The following is an 18,859-nucleotide window of genomic DNA, read 5'->3' as shown; positions in this document are numbered from 1 at the left end:
TACTGAATTTTTCTTAGGGGGAGCTTGGTTAAAGGGATCAAGAAAAGGGAAGCAGACATCTGCTAGACTGCTTTCAGGATGCCTCCTGCAGTCCATGTAGGTCTCTTCTGCTGCTATTAGAAAACAGCGAATCAGGAGACAGGTCTCTTCCTGAGGAAGCCACAGAAGATTTTCTTGGCAGCAAAGTTACTCCGAGAAAGATCTTTCTGTGGAAAGGCCTAGCATTGAATTTCAGACATTTTATCATGCTGTCCAGACTAATTTGATTTAAGGCTGCTTATTCCATAGCTGTTTTCAACTCAAATTAAGCAGTCATACAGACAAGGATAAATATGGATGTGCTTCAGCTCAAGATGACTAAAAACTAAATCAGAGCACTGAAAAGGATTAAAAAAAGCCCTTTTACCACACAACCTTGGTTGAAAGACAAGTACTGCCCTTGACTCTCCTCTGCTGTTTACCTTGCCCACTGCTTTTCTACTGGTCTTGTTTTAACAGTTTTAAATATGCTTGCTTCCTGAAAAAGTGCCACAAAAAGACCCCTCTGATTCATTGAAGGAGTCATCTGTTTTCAACTTTGTCTTCATTAAGGTGTTTGTGCACAAGACACCACAACATCAACAGAATAAACAGCCATACAAAATTGCTCACAATATAAAATAACACAAACAATGTAACTGGGTTAAGCAGACATACATATTCACTCATCCTATCCTAAAAAATGCCCAATCAAAAAGAAGTTTGAAGTGCTCTCCTGAATCCAAACAGTGATCTGCACTCCCAAAGCAACCATATTAACAAATTATATTTGGTGAGAAGTCTAACAAGAAAATGAGTGCTACCTAAATGTTTCAAAATGCTACCATGGCACTGGTGGTAGCCTCTCATAGGCTGAGTGCAAATTGCAGGTTGGGCAGTACAGCTCTTAAAGCTCCTTTAGGCAAAATGGCATATGGTCATAACTGGACAACTACATTATGATCATAGAAGATGGATCCTACAATGCAAAGGAAAGCAGTGTAGGCTGTGGAGAATAAGCATATGTCAGTAATGTAATGTACTAGTAAGTTAGCCTTCAGCAGAGTTCCAAAGTGTAAATGCTCCAGCTCAGTGTTAAGAAGTCCCAGGTAAGGACTTTGCAGCTGTCCAAACATGAAGGGACCATTGCATGAACAAAGAGATCAGCTTGAGATATCAGGTGTTTAACCCTTGATATGATCCTCAAGTGGAAGCATGAGGATTTCACAACAGTTGTCAAATGGTCACAAAGTGCAAGCCTGAAGTTTTTAACACCAAGATTACATACCTCATCGACAAATAATGCAAGCCTGTTATCACAGTGTATAATGAAATTGGCAAAAGGAGGGGCAGTTGAGTCTCTCATGGTTATCTGAACTGCCAAGAACTCTGTTTTTGATGTGCTGAGATTTAACCAATTCAAAATTAGCCAAGAATGTATGGCTTCTAAATCGATGACCACAGAAAAATACTAAAAATGTCTTGAGGAAACAAGAGTTAGTTCAGGTTATCATCAGTACAGCTGTGGTATGCTAAACCCCTCTCCCTAAGAAGGCCTCCTAATGGAAGCATACAGACTATGAACAACAGTATGGACCAAGATGCATCTTTTTAGTACTCCTCATTCCCAGTGGCCAAACAGAAAATAAACTGAGCTCTGAACAGACCTTCTTGTATATGGCAGAGAGAAGCAAACCACTCTGACCAAAGGAGAAATACCACAATATGTATATAAACTTTCTTTCAGCATGTCATGACTCACAGTATTGAATTCTGCACAAAAATCCAGGAAAAAGGAGAGCACCTTCTAAAATTTTAATTGTAAATTTAAAGCCACATGAAATCCTATACGAGTGCTTAGAAATACAGGGACTAGATTTTGATTAAAAAAAGTTACACAGTTTAGAAGAGTTAATGATTTTTTGTTGAAGCATACACTTGCAGGTAGGGCTTAACAGTGCAATTGCTTATGAGGATTCTGAAATTCTATTTTAGACTTAAATCAGAGACGGTACTTGTACACTGCATTTTTTTAGCCAAAAACTGACAAATTCCAGTTTAGATGTTAAAGCTACTTTTTTCTGGACACTGTATTTGAATGTGCTATTTTCAAATCCTTGTGCAAGTTCTGCACTTTTGCATATTTATGCAAAAAAAAGGCTTTTACTGGTTTCAAATAAAGAATATTACTGAAACTCTGAATATCTGTAGCTGCTGTTTTACTTGCTAGGTTAAGGGTTTGTTATTTTGCTAAAAACAAGGGCTGGTATCCTCCCTTTGGAGTGTTGCTGCTTAAGCTACTACTCCCATTCAGATATTGTAAGGTTGGCTTACCCTAGGGATTACCAGTAATTTGTTCTTTTGGTTTGTCAACATCATCTGGCTGGTGGTATACTGTAAAACTTTAGAAAGAGGGTGTTAGCATAAGAGTTACCAGTTATCCCTCTCAATTCTAAAAAAAGTGTAAGTGTGTGTGTGTGTGTGTGTGTGTGTGTGTGTGTGTAAAACCTGCTCAAGTTTCAAACACTGTTGGTAAAACTGCACTGGAAGACATTAGACTAAGTCTGAGGTGGCTAAGATGCCAAGGAGCCAGTAACTCTGACCTGTGGCTGTACACTGTAGCACTTATCTGGGTATGACAGGTATTGTGTATTACAAAGACAGCAGTACAAATTAAACATACATATGTGACGGCAGTTACCCTTTGCACAATAACTGTTACAGCAAAGTGATTCAAACTCCATAATATTGATTTCACTGTCTTGCATTTTGATGGCAATAATGTAGGAATTCAAGCCCAAAGCTCCTTGTCCATTACAGGATCATTTTCAAAATTTATCTAACATCTTCTGGAAACCACCGGATTCCCAGACATGCATACTTCTAATGAATGTAGCAGAAGCAACTATGCATTCAACAGGCATTATTAGCATAGTCATAAAGAAAACATTTCATAGTGTATTCTGTCAACTTCTACTAAAGACTGGGAAAATTTCAGTACTGCTCGTTTCACAATTATATTTTCCATTTTCTGAATATCATCATGTCATTTTAAAATGTAATGTCAATTTACAGCTCCTGCATCCAGGAAGGTAGTGGTAGTGTTTTTTGTATTTTTCTCAAATCAATCTAACACTAAAATTTCTTTAATCAGTTGGTAGAATGTTATTTGCAAGTACCAGTGTGCATCCCCTATTTGTATCCAAATGAATGACTGCTGGATCTGCAAGAGGATTTTAATACAAGTACTTGCATTTTTCCTTTACCCTGAAAAACCTGTCTTGTGTTCTTGTTACCAGTGGTTGGGAATCCATCACCAACAAGGCATTATCTAAGGCATTTTCAAATACTTGAGAGGAGGAATGGTTGATGATCTGGATTAATCAATTCCAATTATCTTTAATGTGCCAGTGAAAGACTGTTTCCATAAAAATGAAATATAATATAATACTGAATGTCTCATCGAATATTTAACACTCCAATTAAAATGTTTTCTTATTAAATTTAATATTCCTGCAAAAGGAGAACATTTGAATATCATGCCCTGGAGGGAGGCAAGGCTTAAAGATGGCTAGAATATACCAGATCCAGTTTCTGCTTGTCATCAACATCTGAGTCAGAGGATTATTTGACAGGGCTCCTTTTTCTTTTGGAAGAACAGGTATATGAAGAAGGATGAGCCTTGGTTTGGGGGGGGGGGTGTTACAAGTACATTCTCCCTCTTCAAAATGGTAACATATTATTCTAAAAAAACTCCTGTAGTCAGAACAGATAGGGCTACATCAAGCATCTTAGTGTGGATTGAACTCATTCAGATAGAAGTATGTCCAAAGCTGCAAAGCACCACATGCTCAGTTAGTTAACTCTTAACCAAAAGCAGACAATGATATCCTAGACTAGAACCACTGATTCGAAAATAAAAAAAAAGTTGAATGATCTAAGGTGGGGCAGCAGTCCTTAAAGCCAAGCATGTTTTGCTGGCCCTCTGCATGTACTTGGGAACTGGCATTTGGCTGTCACACAGCAAAAACATCCATATATAGTTCTTTAAAGATTGGAATGCTAATACCTCCTACCAGCCTCCCAGTAAGCAGAGACAGTTTAAAAAGCAGAAGAATATATGCCAGAGATGGAATAGGATAAATCTAACACTTACCTAAGCTAGTGTTCTCATCAGGTCATCTTGTGGCTGATGGGTTCACTAAGGCCTCATTCTGCTGGAATATTCTTTAGTTGATAGTATTCTAGGTTTATACACTGTGCAATGGAGCTTCATTGAGTGATTTCTTTTTTCAGTGTACCAGAAGAAGAGTAATAATGAAAAGGGAAAGCCATCCCTTAAGCTATACACCAGAATCTTTTTACACTCAGACTCTGAAGGTGTCCTGTTATAAATAAAATGGGTTTCTCTTCTGAAAAGTGCACAGTTTTCACAATATAATACTGAATGTCTCATTGAAATAGAATATGCAGTGAAAGTGATGATTCCTTGATAGAAACAGTCATTCACTGGCACATTTGGTAAGATGTCACTGACCTTGAAAAGCTCTCAGAAAAATCACAGCCACAAATGCTACATTCAGTAGATATAATGCAATGCAATCAGTGCATCCAAAAAAGAGAAAGGAGTCAGAAAAGAAATATGGATACCTCTCACTATGGAAGAAACCTAAGAATGAATAGACTACTACTACTGACTCTGCTGTGACAAAAAAGAACAGATGATGATGTAAATTGTATTCCTGCTTTCTATGAAGAATTTATTACTGATATCCTTGGTGTACAAATGACAAAGGCTCCATCTGGGGACATCTGAAGCTCTAGAATTCTAAACAGATGGGCAGACATGTCTAATAAACATTACAAATTATGGTGCAGCAATCTGTACATTGTGTGTATACCATAAATGCAATGTAGTGATCACAAATGTAATTGTGATTAAGGATGCTGTCCTATAAACTTGTATATTCCCATAAGTCCCAACTTGCGCAAAGTTAGTTGCTGATGAAATAATTTTCCGTTTCCAATTTATAAAGGACTGCAAAGACTGGTCTTCAGAAACTTTCCTATATTATCATCTCCTTTTATAATAAAGGAGCTTTTATCCATTATGATTAGGCATAAAGGATATAATTTAACGAAGTGTGTGTGTGTGTGTGTGTATATATGTATATATATATATATATATATATATATATATATATATATATATATATATATAAATATATATATATATATATATGGGTCCACTTTTTAATTTCGAAATGCCATAATGTTGAGATGCATAAAACTGAACCCAGAATCTTGACATTATGAAATTTCAAAGTCAAAATGTGAATAGAAAAAAAAAACATGTTAAAGAAGGTTTTTGCAGGGGTCAAGACCACTGCACCCCCACCCCACCCCCTGCACCTTAAACATACTAAATCCGAGATCGTGCTACAGTGAAGAGAATGGTAATGTTCCCGTTCCACACTGTCTAGCAATCACCATTACCATTCACTTTGCTGTAGAGCGATCTCGGAGTTAGTATATTTAAGGTGCAGGGGGGCTTGCCCCCTGCAAAAACAATAGTTTTACATGTTTTTATTTTCTTTTTATTAATTTTGAGATTACAAGATCTTGACGTTCTCGGTTCAATATATAGAACTTCGAGATTTTGTAATTTCAAAATTAAGAAGTGGACCATATATATATATATATATATATATATATATATATATATATATATATCTTACACACACATGTGTGTGTGTGTGGTTACAATAAGCAAAACTCCCAACGGTCATCTGTTTTGGCGACATAGTTTGGTCAACAGGTGCGAGAGATCGAAAATTTTCACGGCAGGGGAATATACCGATTTCTCTGGGATTATGCAATCTTGGAGATAATGTATATAATAAACAAAGGATGTAGGGATTGCCTTCCTGCATAAAACATGGTCTTAAATTTTGCACAATCTGAGCATGAACGATGAGTTGTCGATGCTCTGTTTTTTTATTAAATGTTGACTTTTATAACACTGACATTTGAGAGTTTCATTAAATTTTAAGTACTCGCATATATACATATCTCCTCCCCTCACTCTCTGTCTATGGGTCTACTTCTAAATTTTGAAGTTTCAAAACTTCTAATTTTTTATGGTTGAGACTATAAGATCGAAGTTTTGAAACTTCAAACCATTTACATGGAGATCACAGGACATTGCAGAACGGTATATGTACAGTTTTCCTTGCTGTAATGTGATCTCAGAGTTGGTGCATTTAATTAGAAGGGGTTGTGGGGGATGCATGCCCATTGCAAAAATATAAAAAAAATATATTTTTTTTAATTTACATTTCGAAGTTTCAAAACTTTGATCTTATGATCTCGACCATAAGAAATTTTGAAGTAGACCACTATATATATATATATATATATATATATATATTTTTATATATATATATATATATTTTTATATATATATATATATATATATATATATATACACACACACAAAGATATATGTATTATATACACACACACAGAGTACATAAACGAATATAACCTACTCTAAATCCTAAATAAAGTACAATTGTGTACACTTACCATAAATGTAGACGTTCGAGTGTATTCAATGTTGCAGTCATCACATTTGGGTTATCTGCTTGCAGTAGCCCTCAGTCGGCCTGATTAACAAACTCTTGGGTCCTATATCAGGTTGCTGTCTCCTCTTCCGTGACATCAGGTCGTCAGTGGTATAAAACATGCAGCCGACGTCACTACATCAGTCTTTCCTGCCCCAGATGTTAGGTGCCCCCCCCCCCTAATGGGAAGCAATTAAATCTATAAATATACAAGGTTATACCTCCAACAAAAAAGCAAATACACCAAAAAGCTTTTAAGCATTGTAAAGGAGAGAAGAGATACAGCCAAAAGAAGTCAGGGGGCTGGAGGGAGCGTAACCAGGACTGCAACAGTGAATACACTCGAACATCTACATTTATGGCAAGTGTACACAACTGTACTATGTTCTTCGTGTTTCACTGTTGCAGTCATCACATTTGGGTATATTCCCAAAGCTAAGGATGGGAGGAGGAATTTAGATAGCATTAGGACCAGCTATAAGGCCCTGCAAGACTGCAGTGGCAAAGCCAGCTCTGGAGTTAGAGAAAACTGGCAAATGGTAATGCTTGGTGAAAGTATGTACAGAACTCCAGGTAGCAGCTTCTAGGATGTCCCTGGTAGGTACACCTCCAAGAAAGGCTGTAGAGGTAGATGCAGCCATGGTTGAGTGGGGTCTGATCCCCTGTGGGATAGGTTTTCTATGGTGCTTATAGCAGAAATGAATGCGATGGCCTATTCAATTGGAGATAGTTTGCTTTGAAATAGCCTTCCCCTCTGTCCCTGCAGCAAATGTCACCAGCAGTTCAGATTTCCTTTGTGGTTTAGTCCTGTCCAAGTAGAATCTAAGTTGTCTGTGCACATCTAAGGAGTGCAGTATCCGTTCCCCTTTGTTCTGTGGATTAAGAAAGAAGGTTGGCAAATTAATGGACTGATTAAGGACCACATTGGATACCACCTTTGGCATGAAAGAGGGATTGGTCCTGAGGGACACCCTGTTCGCATGAAAGATGATGAAAGGCTCCACTGCCACAAGGGCCTGTAATTCAGATACCCTTCTTGCTGAAGTGATCGCTAAAAGGAAAGCTGTTTTCCAAGAAAGGAATTTTAAATCTGCAGTAGCAGCTGGCTTGAAAGGAGGAAGGGTGAGTTTCTCCAATACAAAGTTAAGGTCCCAGGCTGGATTTGGAGCTCTCCTGGGTGGTCTTAAATTTTTGGCCCCTCGGAGGAACTGCTTGAGCAGTGGATGACAGAAGAGAGGAGGTTCTGTGTTATAATAAGCTGAAATGGCTGAGGCGTGAATTTTTATTGAGGAAAAAGACAGGCCCTTGTGAAGCATCTCAGTTAAGTATTGTAAAATCTGAGGTAAATTGGGCACTGTTGTGCTCATCCCTTGAGACTGGTTCCAGGCATAGACTCTTTTCCATTTTTCAGCATAAGATTTTCCTAGTACTAGGCCTCCTTGCCTCTAGATGGTAAAGGAGAGGATTAGGTAATTAGCCAGGCTGCTAGGTTCAGTGTTTGAAGCTGAGGGTGCAGAATTTGGTTCTCCTGCTGAGACAGCAGGGTAGGAGTCTAAGGCAGATGCTATGGGGCCAACAGTAACACACTGCGCAGCAGGGGGGTACCAGTGATGGCGTGTCCAGTCTGATGCAATCAAAATCGTCCTTGGTTTGTCTTGTTTGATCTTTAGTAGTGCTTTGGAGAGCAGAGGCAAAGGAGGAAAGGCATAAACTGTTATATTTTTCCAGCTGAAGGACAGAGCATCCACTTTCGAAGCTTGTCTGTGGGGAGTCCTTGCGCAAAATTTTTCCTATTGATAGTTCTGGGGGGAGGCAAACAGGTCTATATCTGGGCTCCCCCATTTGCCTGTCAACATGTTGAAATTCCTAGGTTCCAGTTTCCACTCGTGTGGGTCCATGAGATTTCTGCTTAGTCCGTTTGCCAGTGTATTTAATTTTCCTGGCAGGAATTGAGCTTGTAGAAGCACTTGGTAGCTCAAGGCTGTGTTCCATAATGCCATGGCTAGTCTGCATAGGGAGTAAGGATGTGTACCCCCCTGCTTGTTTATGTACCGCATAACAGTGGTGTTGTCCGTCTTTACCGTTAATTGTCCTGGAAGAATGTGGTCCCTGAAGGCTGTCAAAACATTCTGTACAGCTAACATTTCTTTTAGACTGATGTGCAGGTGCATTTGACTTGGGTTCCATTTGCCCTGAATGCACTCCCCTGCCAGGTGTGCCCCCCCCCCATGCATAGTCTGATGCGTCTGTTAGGGTTTGGTTGGCAGGGGGTAGTGTGAATGGTAGTCCCTTGTTTTGGTGGCAGGCCTCTGCCCACCAAAGGAACTCTAAGGGTAGGCAAGGTATGATAGAAATCTAGATCATGAGAAAGTTGACACCATAGGCGTTTTAGATACCACTGTAGTTTCCGCATATGCAGTCTTACATATGGAGTTAGAAGACTGCAGGAGGCCATGAACCCCAAGGCTTGTAGTATTTGCCTTGCAGATAGCAAGGTTTTTGTGGCCACTTATTTGAAGTAGGTTGTCAAGTGAATTTGTTTCTCTGGCGCGGGGAAAGCCATCTGGGAAGTTGTATTCAAGTTTGCTCCCAGGAATATAATTTGTTGACAGGGTACCAGGTGTGATTTCTTTTCATTTATGGTGTACCCCAGACAAGTTAGCGCCCTTTGTACAAAAGCCAGATGATTCAAAAGTATGTCCGGGTTTTCTGCATGAATTAGACAATCGTCCAGGTCTGGGTATATTTGAATATTTCTTTGCCTGCAAAATGCAATGACTGGAGCTAGGCACTTTGTGAAGACCCTGGGTGCAGTAGATAAGCCAAAGTGAGTGTAGCCTGCTTTGAAGCGTAGGTATCTTCTGGAAGATTCCCCGATTGGGATGTGCAGGTATGCTTCCTTTAAATATAGTGTTGCCAACCAAGCCTCTCTGCCTAGCATAGGAAGCAACTGGTGAAGAGTCAGCATCTTGAATTTTGGAATCACCAAAAATGTGTTTAGAGTAGACAGGTAAAGGATAGGACGCCATGAATTGTCTTTTCTGGGTACCAGGAAATGTCTCGAGTAGAAACCTTGTCCCTTTTCCTCTTCTGGTACCAACTGAATAGCGCCTATGCTTAAGAGAGAGAGTACTCGCTTTTGGGCCTCTGCCAACTGATTTGGAGGTAGATCCGGCCAACTGCTTGGAGTTGGTAACGTGGAAGTGAAATCTGTATCCTTGGGACACTATATTTAAAACCCATTTGTCCTGGGTAATGAGTCCCCAGTTCTTTGCATGAGGTGCAATCTTTCCCCCCAAAGGGACAGTCAGTTGAGAAGTGCTTGGAAGTTTTAAAAAGAAGTCATTGAGACAGTTTACCATAGGGAGAGTTTTATTACTTCCAGATTTGGAAGTGGAGGCCCCCCCACTGCTTAGTCCTGTGCGTCTCCTGGGAGTAAAGTCTGGATGCTCTGCTAGATCTGGGTTTGGACTGAGAAGGTCTGGAAGAGGCATGAAAGGATCAATTCTTAGAAGGCCAATGCCTACTAAATCTCAGAGGTTGTACTAGTAAAAAACCTTTAATGGTTTCCATAAATTTAGCTTTTTCCTCCATCTTTTTAAGAACTTCTTCTGCCTTGCTCCCAAACAGGCGGCCCTGATTTAAGGAAGCATCCAGTAATTTCACTTTAACATAATCTGGCAAGGATTGCTCCTTAAGTCAAGCATGCCTTCTAAGTACAGACCCAGTTACAGCAGCCCTGCAAGATGCCTCTAGTGAATCAAAACCACATTGCAACGCATGTTTACCAACTTGTTCAGCAGAATGCATAAAATCCTGTAAATCCCTATGTTCAGCACAGTCAGGAATCAACATCATTTTCTGTTTAAGCAATCCAATAATATGCTGCTGATTGTTTAACATATGAAACTGGCAATTCAAGGCCCTAATGGCCAAAGTTGCAGAAGTGTATAACTTCTTATCCCATCTATCCAGCGCCCTGGAGTCTCTGTCAGAGGGAGTAGGATTTTTGACAGTAGTAGCTTTAATGCCCTTGTGAAATGGTTTCAGGATCCACAGTAGGATTTTTGAAAAGGAACGTGAGCGTCAGGAGCCCTGTAATATATATCAGGTTTTCTGGGAGCAGGAAGTAAAGAGTCGGGGGCCAGGCTAGACTCCGAAAAGGCATCATCAACAATCTCCCATTCAGGAGGTATAGCTAAAGGCCTGTGCTAGGGCAGGAGTAAGAAATCCCTAAGCCTCTTTTTAGAATCAGAGAAATCCTGACTTTCCCAATGAAAATGCTCCCTGAGAGTATGCAAGGTTTCACCAAAAGAGAAATCCTCTGGGTGGGGGTTAGAGGGAATAGAGTCCTCAGCATCAGAATCCTCATAGGTAGATAAGGGTAAATCCTGGTCATCAGAGGAAACAGAAATTTCAGAATCCTGGTTAGAAGTATCATAAGCAAACTCAGTCCTAGGTCTCTTAGAGGGGGAAGGTTGGCTTCCCCTGAATAACGTAATAGTCTTCAATCATTCTTATTTGTTTTTTTAGGCATAGAGACCTGAACATGTGGTGTGGACGTCAGTTTTCTAGGCATGGTTCAAGTTTTAGGCCTTGAAGGAGGAGATGGTGTCAGTTTAATATGCAAGTCCGTAGGCCTGAATACACCTTCAGAAGCCAGAGCCTGCACAGCGTCTCCAGACCCATCCAAGGTAGAGACATCTGCAGATTGCACAGTTGAAGCATCTCGCGGCATACCTGACACCAAATGAGTCTCAGTAGAGGCCTGCGAATCTGAAGTAGCAGGTATCAGGTGCTGTGAAAGCGCCTCACTAGGTACTGGCACCTCGGCGGCCTGTCTCTGTCTTTATCTTTGTGTTTTTTCGGAATGTCAGTAGTCAGATGGCTTACCGAAGACATATCGGGATAATTAAACCGAGCACCAAAATATTTAGAAGTGAAAATATACCAACGACGGATAGTTCGTGGTTTAAATAAGGTACTAAACCAACATGGAGGAACGTCGTGGTCAGGGCCTAATCATGGAATACAGTACAAATTAAAATTTTTATGACGTATTTGCTTTCCGCAAGAAATGCAATAATTTACTTTTACTGACATCGGGTTAGAGCAAGAAAAAGTTTCCCCAATGGGGTACTTAGCTTTTAGTTGAAGACTTCGGTTCTGAAACTCGAAAACAAAAATTTCAGGAGTCGGCCGACCGGCACTTGCGAACTGCTTCTGCTTTGGACGCCGCATGGCAAGAAAGACTGATGTAATGATGTGAGCTGCATGTTTTATACCCCTGGCGACCATATGTCATGGAAGAGGAGACAGCAACCGATGTAGGACCCAAGACTTTGTTAATCAGGCTGACTGAGGGCTACTGCAAGCAGATAACCCAAATGTAATGACTGCAACAGTGAAACACGAAGAACATCTTATTTTACAGCAAAAATGTCCTAATAAAATCAAACTGGTTTAACATTCAGCAGTCATGAGCAAGTCAATTCTCAGAAAAGTACAGTTGTGTACACTTACCATAAATGTAGCTGTTCGAGTGTATTCACTGTTGCAGTCATCACCTGTGGATTATCCCTGCTGTGGTAGCCCTTGGCTGGCCTGAAAACCAGAGTCAGTGTTTTTCTGCGTCGGCTGCTGTCACTTGATGACTGACGTTGGGTCATCAGTGCTATAAAGCAAGGCAGCCGATGCCATTACATTAGTTTTTCTTGCCCTAACCAGTCAGAAGCCCAAGGAAATATGGTAAAGTGGTCCTGGTGGCTAAAAGCCACGTCTCCCTAAGGAAAGAGGATATAAGGGGGAAGGAAGGAGGGAAAAGTACAGTTTTGTACCTAATATAAATGTAGATGTCCGATAGGTATGCATCTGCAGTCCTTACATATGGGTTGTCCTGCCTCAGGCAGCCCTTCGGTCAGCCGGATTCCAAAGTCTGGGTCCCGTGTCGGCTTATGTCGCCCCTTCCCCGAAGTCAGAGCGCCTGGGGTATAAAAGTGTCAGCCGACGCCATCTTCCTCAGTTTTTCTTGCCCCAGATGCCAGGTGCCCTCTAAGGAAGGCTAAATTTGGTAGAAATACAAAATATTGCAAACATGCACAGTAATATAAAACAAATACACCATAATAGATAACCCCAGCTAGCTATAAGAGGGATAAGTACCCAAGAAGTACCACAGAGGGGAAGGAGGGAGGGTAAACCTGACTGCAGATGCATACCTATCGGACATCTACATTTATGGTAGGTACAAAACTGTACTATGTCCTTCAAGGATGCATCTGCAGTCCTTACATATGGGTAGAATACCATAGCCAAGCTGGGGTGGTAGGCTCTAAGAAAATGATGGTGTAGCTAAAATGCCCTGCAGGACTGCCGTAGCAAAGCCTGCTCTGGATCTGGAATATAAGGGTAAATTGTAATGCTTGGAAAATGTATGCACGGAGCTCCATGTAGCAGCTTCTAAAATGTCCTTGGTAGCCACCCCTCTTAAGAAGGCTGTGGAGGTGGCTGTAGCTCTGGTGGAATGAGGTCTGATGTTAGCTGGCACAGCTTTTCCATGATAAGAGTAGCAGAATCGAATGCAATTTCCTATCCATTTTGAAATTGTCTGTTTGGAAATTGCTTTTCCTTGAATGCCTGCAGCATATGCTACCAACAGCTGGTCAGTTTTTCTGAAAGTCTTAGTTCTGTCCAAGTAGTAGCATAACTGTCTGTGAATGTCCAGGGTATGCAGAAGTTTCTCTCCCTTGTTTTGTGGGTTTGGAAAGAAGGTAGGCAGGTGAATAGCTTGGTTCAATGAGACCCTGGATAACACCTATGGCATGAATGAAGGATTGGTTCTCAAGGAGACTCTGTCCTGATGAAAAATAAGAAATGGTTGTACTGCCATGAGTGCCTGCAATTCAGATATTCTTCTTGCTGAGGTTATGGCCAGAAGGAAGGCAGTCTTCCAAGACAGGAACTGTAACTCTGAAGATGCTGCTGGTTCAAAGGGAGGTAAAGTCAACTTTTCCAACATGAAGTTAAGGTCCCATGTAGGCACTGGTGGTTTTCTTGGAGGATTGATGTTTTTAATTCCTCTTAGAAACTGCCTTAGGAAAGGATGAGAGAAGACAGGTGAGGCAAGAAAGAGTCCCCAACGGGGTACTTAGCTTTTTGAAGTCTTCGGTAGCTGAAGTTACAGGAGCTGGCCGACCGGCACTTGCGAACTGCTTCTGCTTCGGGCACCACGCGGCAAGAAAGACCGAGGAAGATGGCGTCGGCTGACACTTTTATACCCCAGGCGCTCTGACGTCGGGGAAGGGGCGACATAAGCCGACGCCGGACCCAGACTTTGGAATCTGGCCGACCGAAGGGCTGCCTGAGGCAGGATAACCCATATGTAAGGACTGCAGATGCATCCTTGAAGGACATCCAGGACTGCAACAGTGAATAAACTCGAACATCTACATTTATGGTAAGGGTACACAAATGTACTATGTTCATGTTTCACTGTTGCAGTCATCACCTGTGGAAGGATTTCCAAAGCTGAGGAGAGGGGTGGAAGGATTAGAGACGTAGGCATGGGTAAGCAAGCCCTGCAGAAATGCAGAGGCAAACCCTGCCCAAGCCTTAGAGAAAAGAGGTAGGTGGTAATGCTTTTTAAAGGTACAGACAGAGGTCCAGGTGGCAGCTTCCAAGATGTCACTGGTGGAAACTCCTCTGAGGAATGCTGTGGAAGTGGAGGCTGCCCTAGTGGAATGGGTACGAATAGACCTAAAGGGTCATTTCCCATGTAATCTGTAGCAGAAATGGATACAGTGAGATACCCATTTGGAAATGGTTTGCTTGGAAATGGGCTTCCCCTCTGCCCCTGTGGCAAAGCTGACAAGAAGTCTGTCTGCTTTCCTGAAGGGTTTATTATGGTCCAGGTAATATCTGAGCCATCTGGGCACGTCTAGAGAGTGCATTATTTTTTCCCCCTTGTTTTGAGGGTTAGGGGCGAAGGTGGGCAGATGTATGGCCAGGTTGAGAATCACATTAGATATCACCTTGGACATAAAGGAGGGGATAGTCCTCAGGGAGAACCTGTCTGCATGAAAAATGATGAAGGGCTCAATGGCCATCAGTGCCTGAAGTTCAAAAACCCTTCTGGCTGAGGTGATAACTAGTAGGAAAGCAGTCTTCAGGGATAGGTATTTCAGTTCTGCTGAAGCAGCAGGTTCAAAGGCTGATGGGGTTAGTTTTTCCAAAACACAATTCATGTCCCAGGCTGGCGTGGGTGGTCTTCTGGGAGGTCTGATATTAGAAGCCCCTTTGAGGAATTGCTTAATCAAAGGATGTGAGAACAGTGCTGGTCTGTATTCAAATTAGCTGAAATGGCTGAGGCATGGATTTTAATAGAAGAGAAGGAGAGGCCACTATTGAGTAACTCAGCTAGATAGTCCAGGATAAGAGGGACGTAAGGTTGTGGTGAACTGCCCCCTCAGGACTGGCTCCAGGTGCAGAATCTTGTCCATTTCCTTGCATAAGATTTTCTGCTGCTGGGCCTTCTGGCCTCTGTGATAATGCCTAGGACCTGTTTGCTTAACTGGGGCCCCTTGTTTGCTTGTTGAGTATTAGCCATGCTGATAGTATGACAGTCTGCAAATCTGGGTGCAAGATTTTGCTTGGTCTTCCATTTGTTAAGCACCTCTTCTGCTTTTACTCTAAACAAGTGGTCCTTATCCAAGGGTGCATCAATTCATTTAGACTTGACATGATCATGGAGAGGTTGTTCCTTCAACCATGCATGTTTCCTAATGGCAGATCCTGACACTGCTGCCCTGCTTGAGGATTCTAGGGTGTTACATCCACAGTGTAATGAGTGTTTGGCTACTTGACAAGTAGAGTGCAGTAAATCTGCTATCTCTTTTGAACTGGCACAGTCAGGAAAGGTAGAAATCTTTTGCTTTAATAGTTCCAAAGTGTGTTGCTGGTATTTTAACATAGGGAACTGACAGTTGAGTGCTCTGATAGCTAAGGTTGCCGAGGTGTATACTTTTTTTACCCCATCTGTCCAGAGCTCTAGAATCCTTGTCAGAAGAAATAGGATTCTTTGCAGAACTAGCCTTAGCTCCTTTAGGTCCCTGTGTAATGACCTCCACATCTGTAGCAGGATTTCTGTAGAGGTATTTGTGAGAATCCAGTATTCTAATACCCGTCAGGTTTACTGGGAGCCGGTGGGAGGCCATCAGGGGCTAAGCTGGATTCATGGAAAACATCATCCACTGCTTCTACCTCATATTGAGCTCTAATGCAATTATAACTTGCAGCAGGTTTATTGTATGTTTCTAAAGTATTGTATAATTTTGTATTTCTGCATTTGGTGTTCTTTTCAACTTGTTTTAGTAGAATGTAGAGGAGCTTTTCTCCCCGGGCCTCCACTGAAAATGGACATGTATCCAGTTGGACTAGCCCGGTAAACAAATGTAAAATAAAAATAAAAAATTCTAAGATAGGGGGAATGGAGAGGGGTCTGTGTTGGGGCAGGTCTAGGAACTCTCTCAGCCTTTTCTTAGACTGAGGGAAATCCTGAGATTCCCAGTAGAAATTTTCCCTGAGGGTGTGAAGGGTTTCCCCAAAGGAAAGATTTTCTGGTAGGGAGGCAGAAGGAATGGATTCCTCTGCATCTGAATCCTCATAAGCAGTCAGAGGTTGTTGTTCCTCTTTAAAAACTGAAAAACCAGATTACTCAGAATCCTGCTCTGTCATTAGTTCAGGAGAAGGGTGTCTTTCTTTTAGAAGTTGTGGCCTGACTATTCCTGATAAGGGAGATAAGATCATCCACCATCTTAAGCATTTGGGTTTGGGGTGGTGGAGCAGGAGTAAGATGGTGGCTAGAGATAGAATTTCTAGGAGTGGCCTCGCTTCTAGACCTAAGAGTATCCATCGGTCTGAGAAAAATGGTAGTTGGAAGAGAAGACGTCATTTTTTTGTCTAGAATCGGTACTGCAAAAGGCCTCCTCAGAAGCTGGTGCCTGTGTCGCGGCTCCAGACTCAACTGAGGCAGAGACAACCAAAGGCTCGAAAGAAGAAAAAGATTTCTGCAGAATACCAAACTCTGAAAGGGTCTTGGTAGAGACCCGCGTAGATATTGCATCAGGGGCTGCGAAAGCACCTCACTGAATTCCGGAGAACTGATGACCTGCTTAGCGGTAGAGTAGTTGGAAGCCTTAGCCTTGTGTGGTCTGCCTCTATCTTTATCTCTATGTTTTTTCAGAATGACTACGGATTGTTGGCTGATGGACGCCATTTTGAAATGCGAAGACGGAAGATGAAAATACCTGTCTACAATAAGAGCTCTACAACGAATGGTTCTCACGTTAAAGAGGGCACAAAACCAGCAACGGTGGATGCCGTGGTCTGGGCCTAAACAAGTGATGCAGTATGAATGGAAGTCTCTGTGTGGGATCTGCTTTCCACAGGCGAGACAACTGTTAACTTTTTCAGACATTGATTAGTGCAAGAAAAAAGGATCCCCAACGGGGTGCTTAGCTTTAGACATTTTCAGTTGTAATTCGAACTCTGGTAGCAACCAACCGGCACACTTGCGAACTGCTTCTCCTACGGGCTTCACGGCAAGAAAGACTGATGTAATGGCATTGACTGCCTTGTTTTATAGCACTGACGACCTGACGTCAGTCATCAAGTGACAGCAGCCGATGCAGAAAAACACTGACTCTGGTATTCGGGCCGGCCGAGGATGACCACAGTAGGGATAACCCACAGATAATGACTGCAACAGTGAAACACGAAGAACATCTGCAGAATAGCAAAAAAAAAACACTTGCTTTTTGAGGGTGAAGTATTTACACATTCCTTTTCCAATAAATGCTTCAAAGCACCATCATGGCACAGTTTTGTAGTCTTACTTACCATGTTTAAGCTTATCTATTAGTTCTTCATTGTCATCTAACTTGAGCTCATTGACTTTGTCTATCAAACCTTCAATATCACCCATACCTGAAAAATAAACCAAAATAAGGAAAAGTCAACACCCACAGAATAAGCAAATTTATGCAACAGAAGCTCCAGTCAGAAACGATTTTACAGATATGAATTAGACAAATCACAGCAATGACGAAACTCTCATTCTCTGAATCTGTTAACCTGTTAAGTATCAGCACACCATGTTTTTGGTGGACAAATACCAACAGGTTCACATACTAAGAGTCAGAGGTTCAAAGCGCACCACTAGTGGAAAAAAGCACACAATCCAAATGTCACTGTATGTTTTGCCACAGTTTATTAAGTGCATTTGTCCAGTTAAAGAACTTCATCATAACGCAAAAATATACAATGTTAACTACTACTTTAAATATGGGAAGTAAAATGACAGGGTCTATACTGAATCAGCGAACGCTGAGTCATCGACCCTAGTTAACCAAACGTTGACAATCCCAAACACCCGGAACAGCGATTTTTTTTCCCCATGGAAAAAAGTTTCTGGGCCGGTTTTTGGAGTTTGCAGTTTCCTCCACTGTGGTGCGATCTTGGAGTTGGTATATTTAAGTAGGGGGGTGTGGGGGGCACAGCCCCCCACATTAAATACTATTTTAAGGGGTTTTCGCTGCTCCGAGTGTTCGGGATTGTAAGCGTTCAGTTAACTAGGACCGATGAATCAGCGTTCACTTTTTTAATCATTCGCTGATTCAATATAGACCCACATGACATCACACATCTAGTTAAGAAGAATTAAAGGAACATTTAAAAATTGTTCTAAAAATGTTGCATTAAGTTGAAGACCTACAAATATATAAAATATCAAAAGATGCTCAAAGTTTAACAAATCTCCAACACACTAATGAAACAAATTTGCTTGTTAATGCCAGGAAAATTACCAAACAAGATCTTTGTTCATAAATCACTACTGCAGTAGCCCTAAGCTACATGGATTATATCTTGTATCAGCTGGCTAGTATTCCAAAGCCTTGAGCTCCCTCTACCTGCACCTGCTGGGTGAACGAGCTCCAAGTGGAGAAAGCAAGAAGGCTGGGCACCAAAAGCTTCAGAACTTTCTTGCCACCATTAGGGAATACTCCTCTTGCATGCTTCAAAGGACTGACAGTTGGGTTATATTCCACCATTTCTTGATAGTGAAGTTCCCTTTGGAGAAAGCCTTCCACAATATGTTATTTTCAGTGACAAAAATAAATGCACATTTCTGTTTGAAACACTTGCATTAACCTTGGTAT

General features: G+C 41.5%; 1 protein-coding gene across 1 annotated transcript in view; it reads right to left on the bottom strand.

Annotated features, from left to right (window-relative positions):
• SRP54 (signal recognition particle 54) overlaps positions 1-18,859 on the bottom strand; it is a 1,212,380-nt gene that overhangs the window by 450,509 nt on the left and 743,012 nt on the right. Inside the window, exon 11 of the mRNA XM_044073524.1 lies at positions 17,541-17,627. Coding sequence (XP_043929459.1) covers positions 17,541-17,627 — 87 coding nt within the window. The remainder of the gene's footprint in view (positions 1-17,540; positions 17,628-18,859) is intronic.

The sequence above is a fragment of the Protopterus annectens genome, chromosome 6.part0 (assembly GCF_019279795.1).
Source record: "Protopterus annectens isolate FY-2018-M chromosome 6.part0, PAN1.0, whole genome shotgun sequence".
NCBI lineage: Eukaryota > Metazoa > Chordata > Ceratodontiformes > Protopteridae > Protopterus > Protopterus annectens.
The sequence above is the reverse complement of the archived record's forward strand: the minus strand, read 5'-3'. Positions and strand labels throughout refer to the sequence as shown.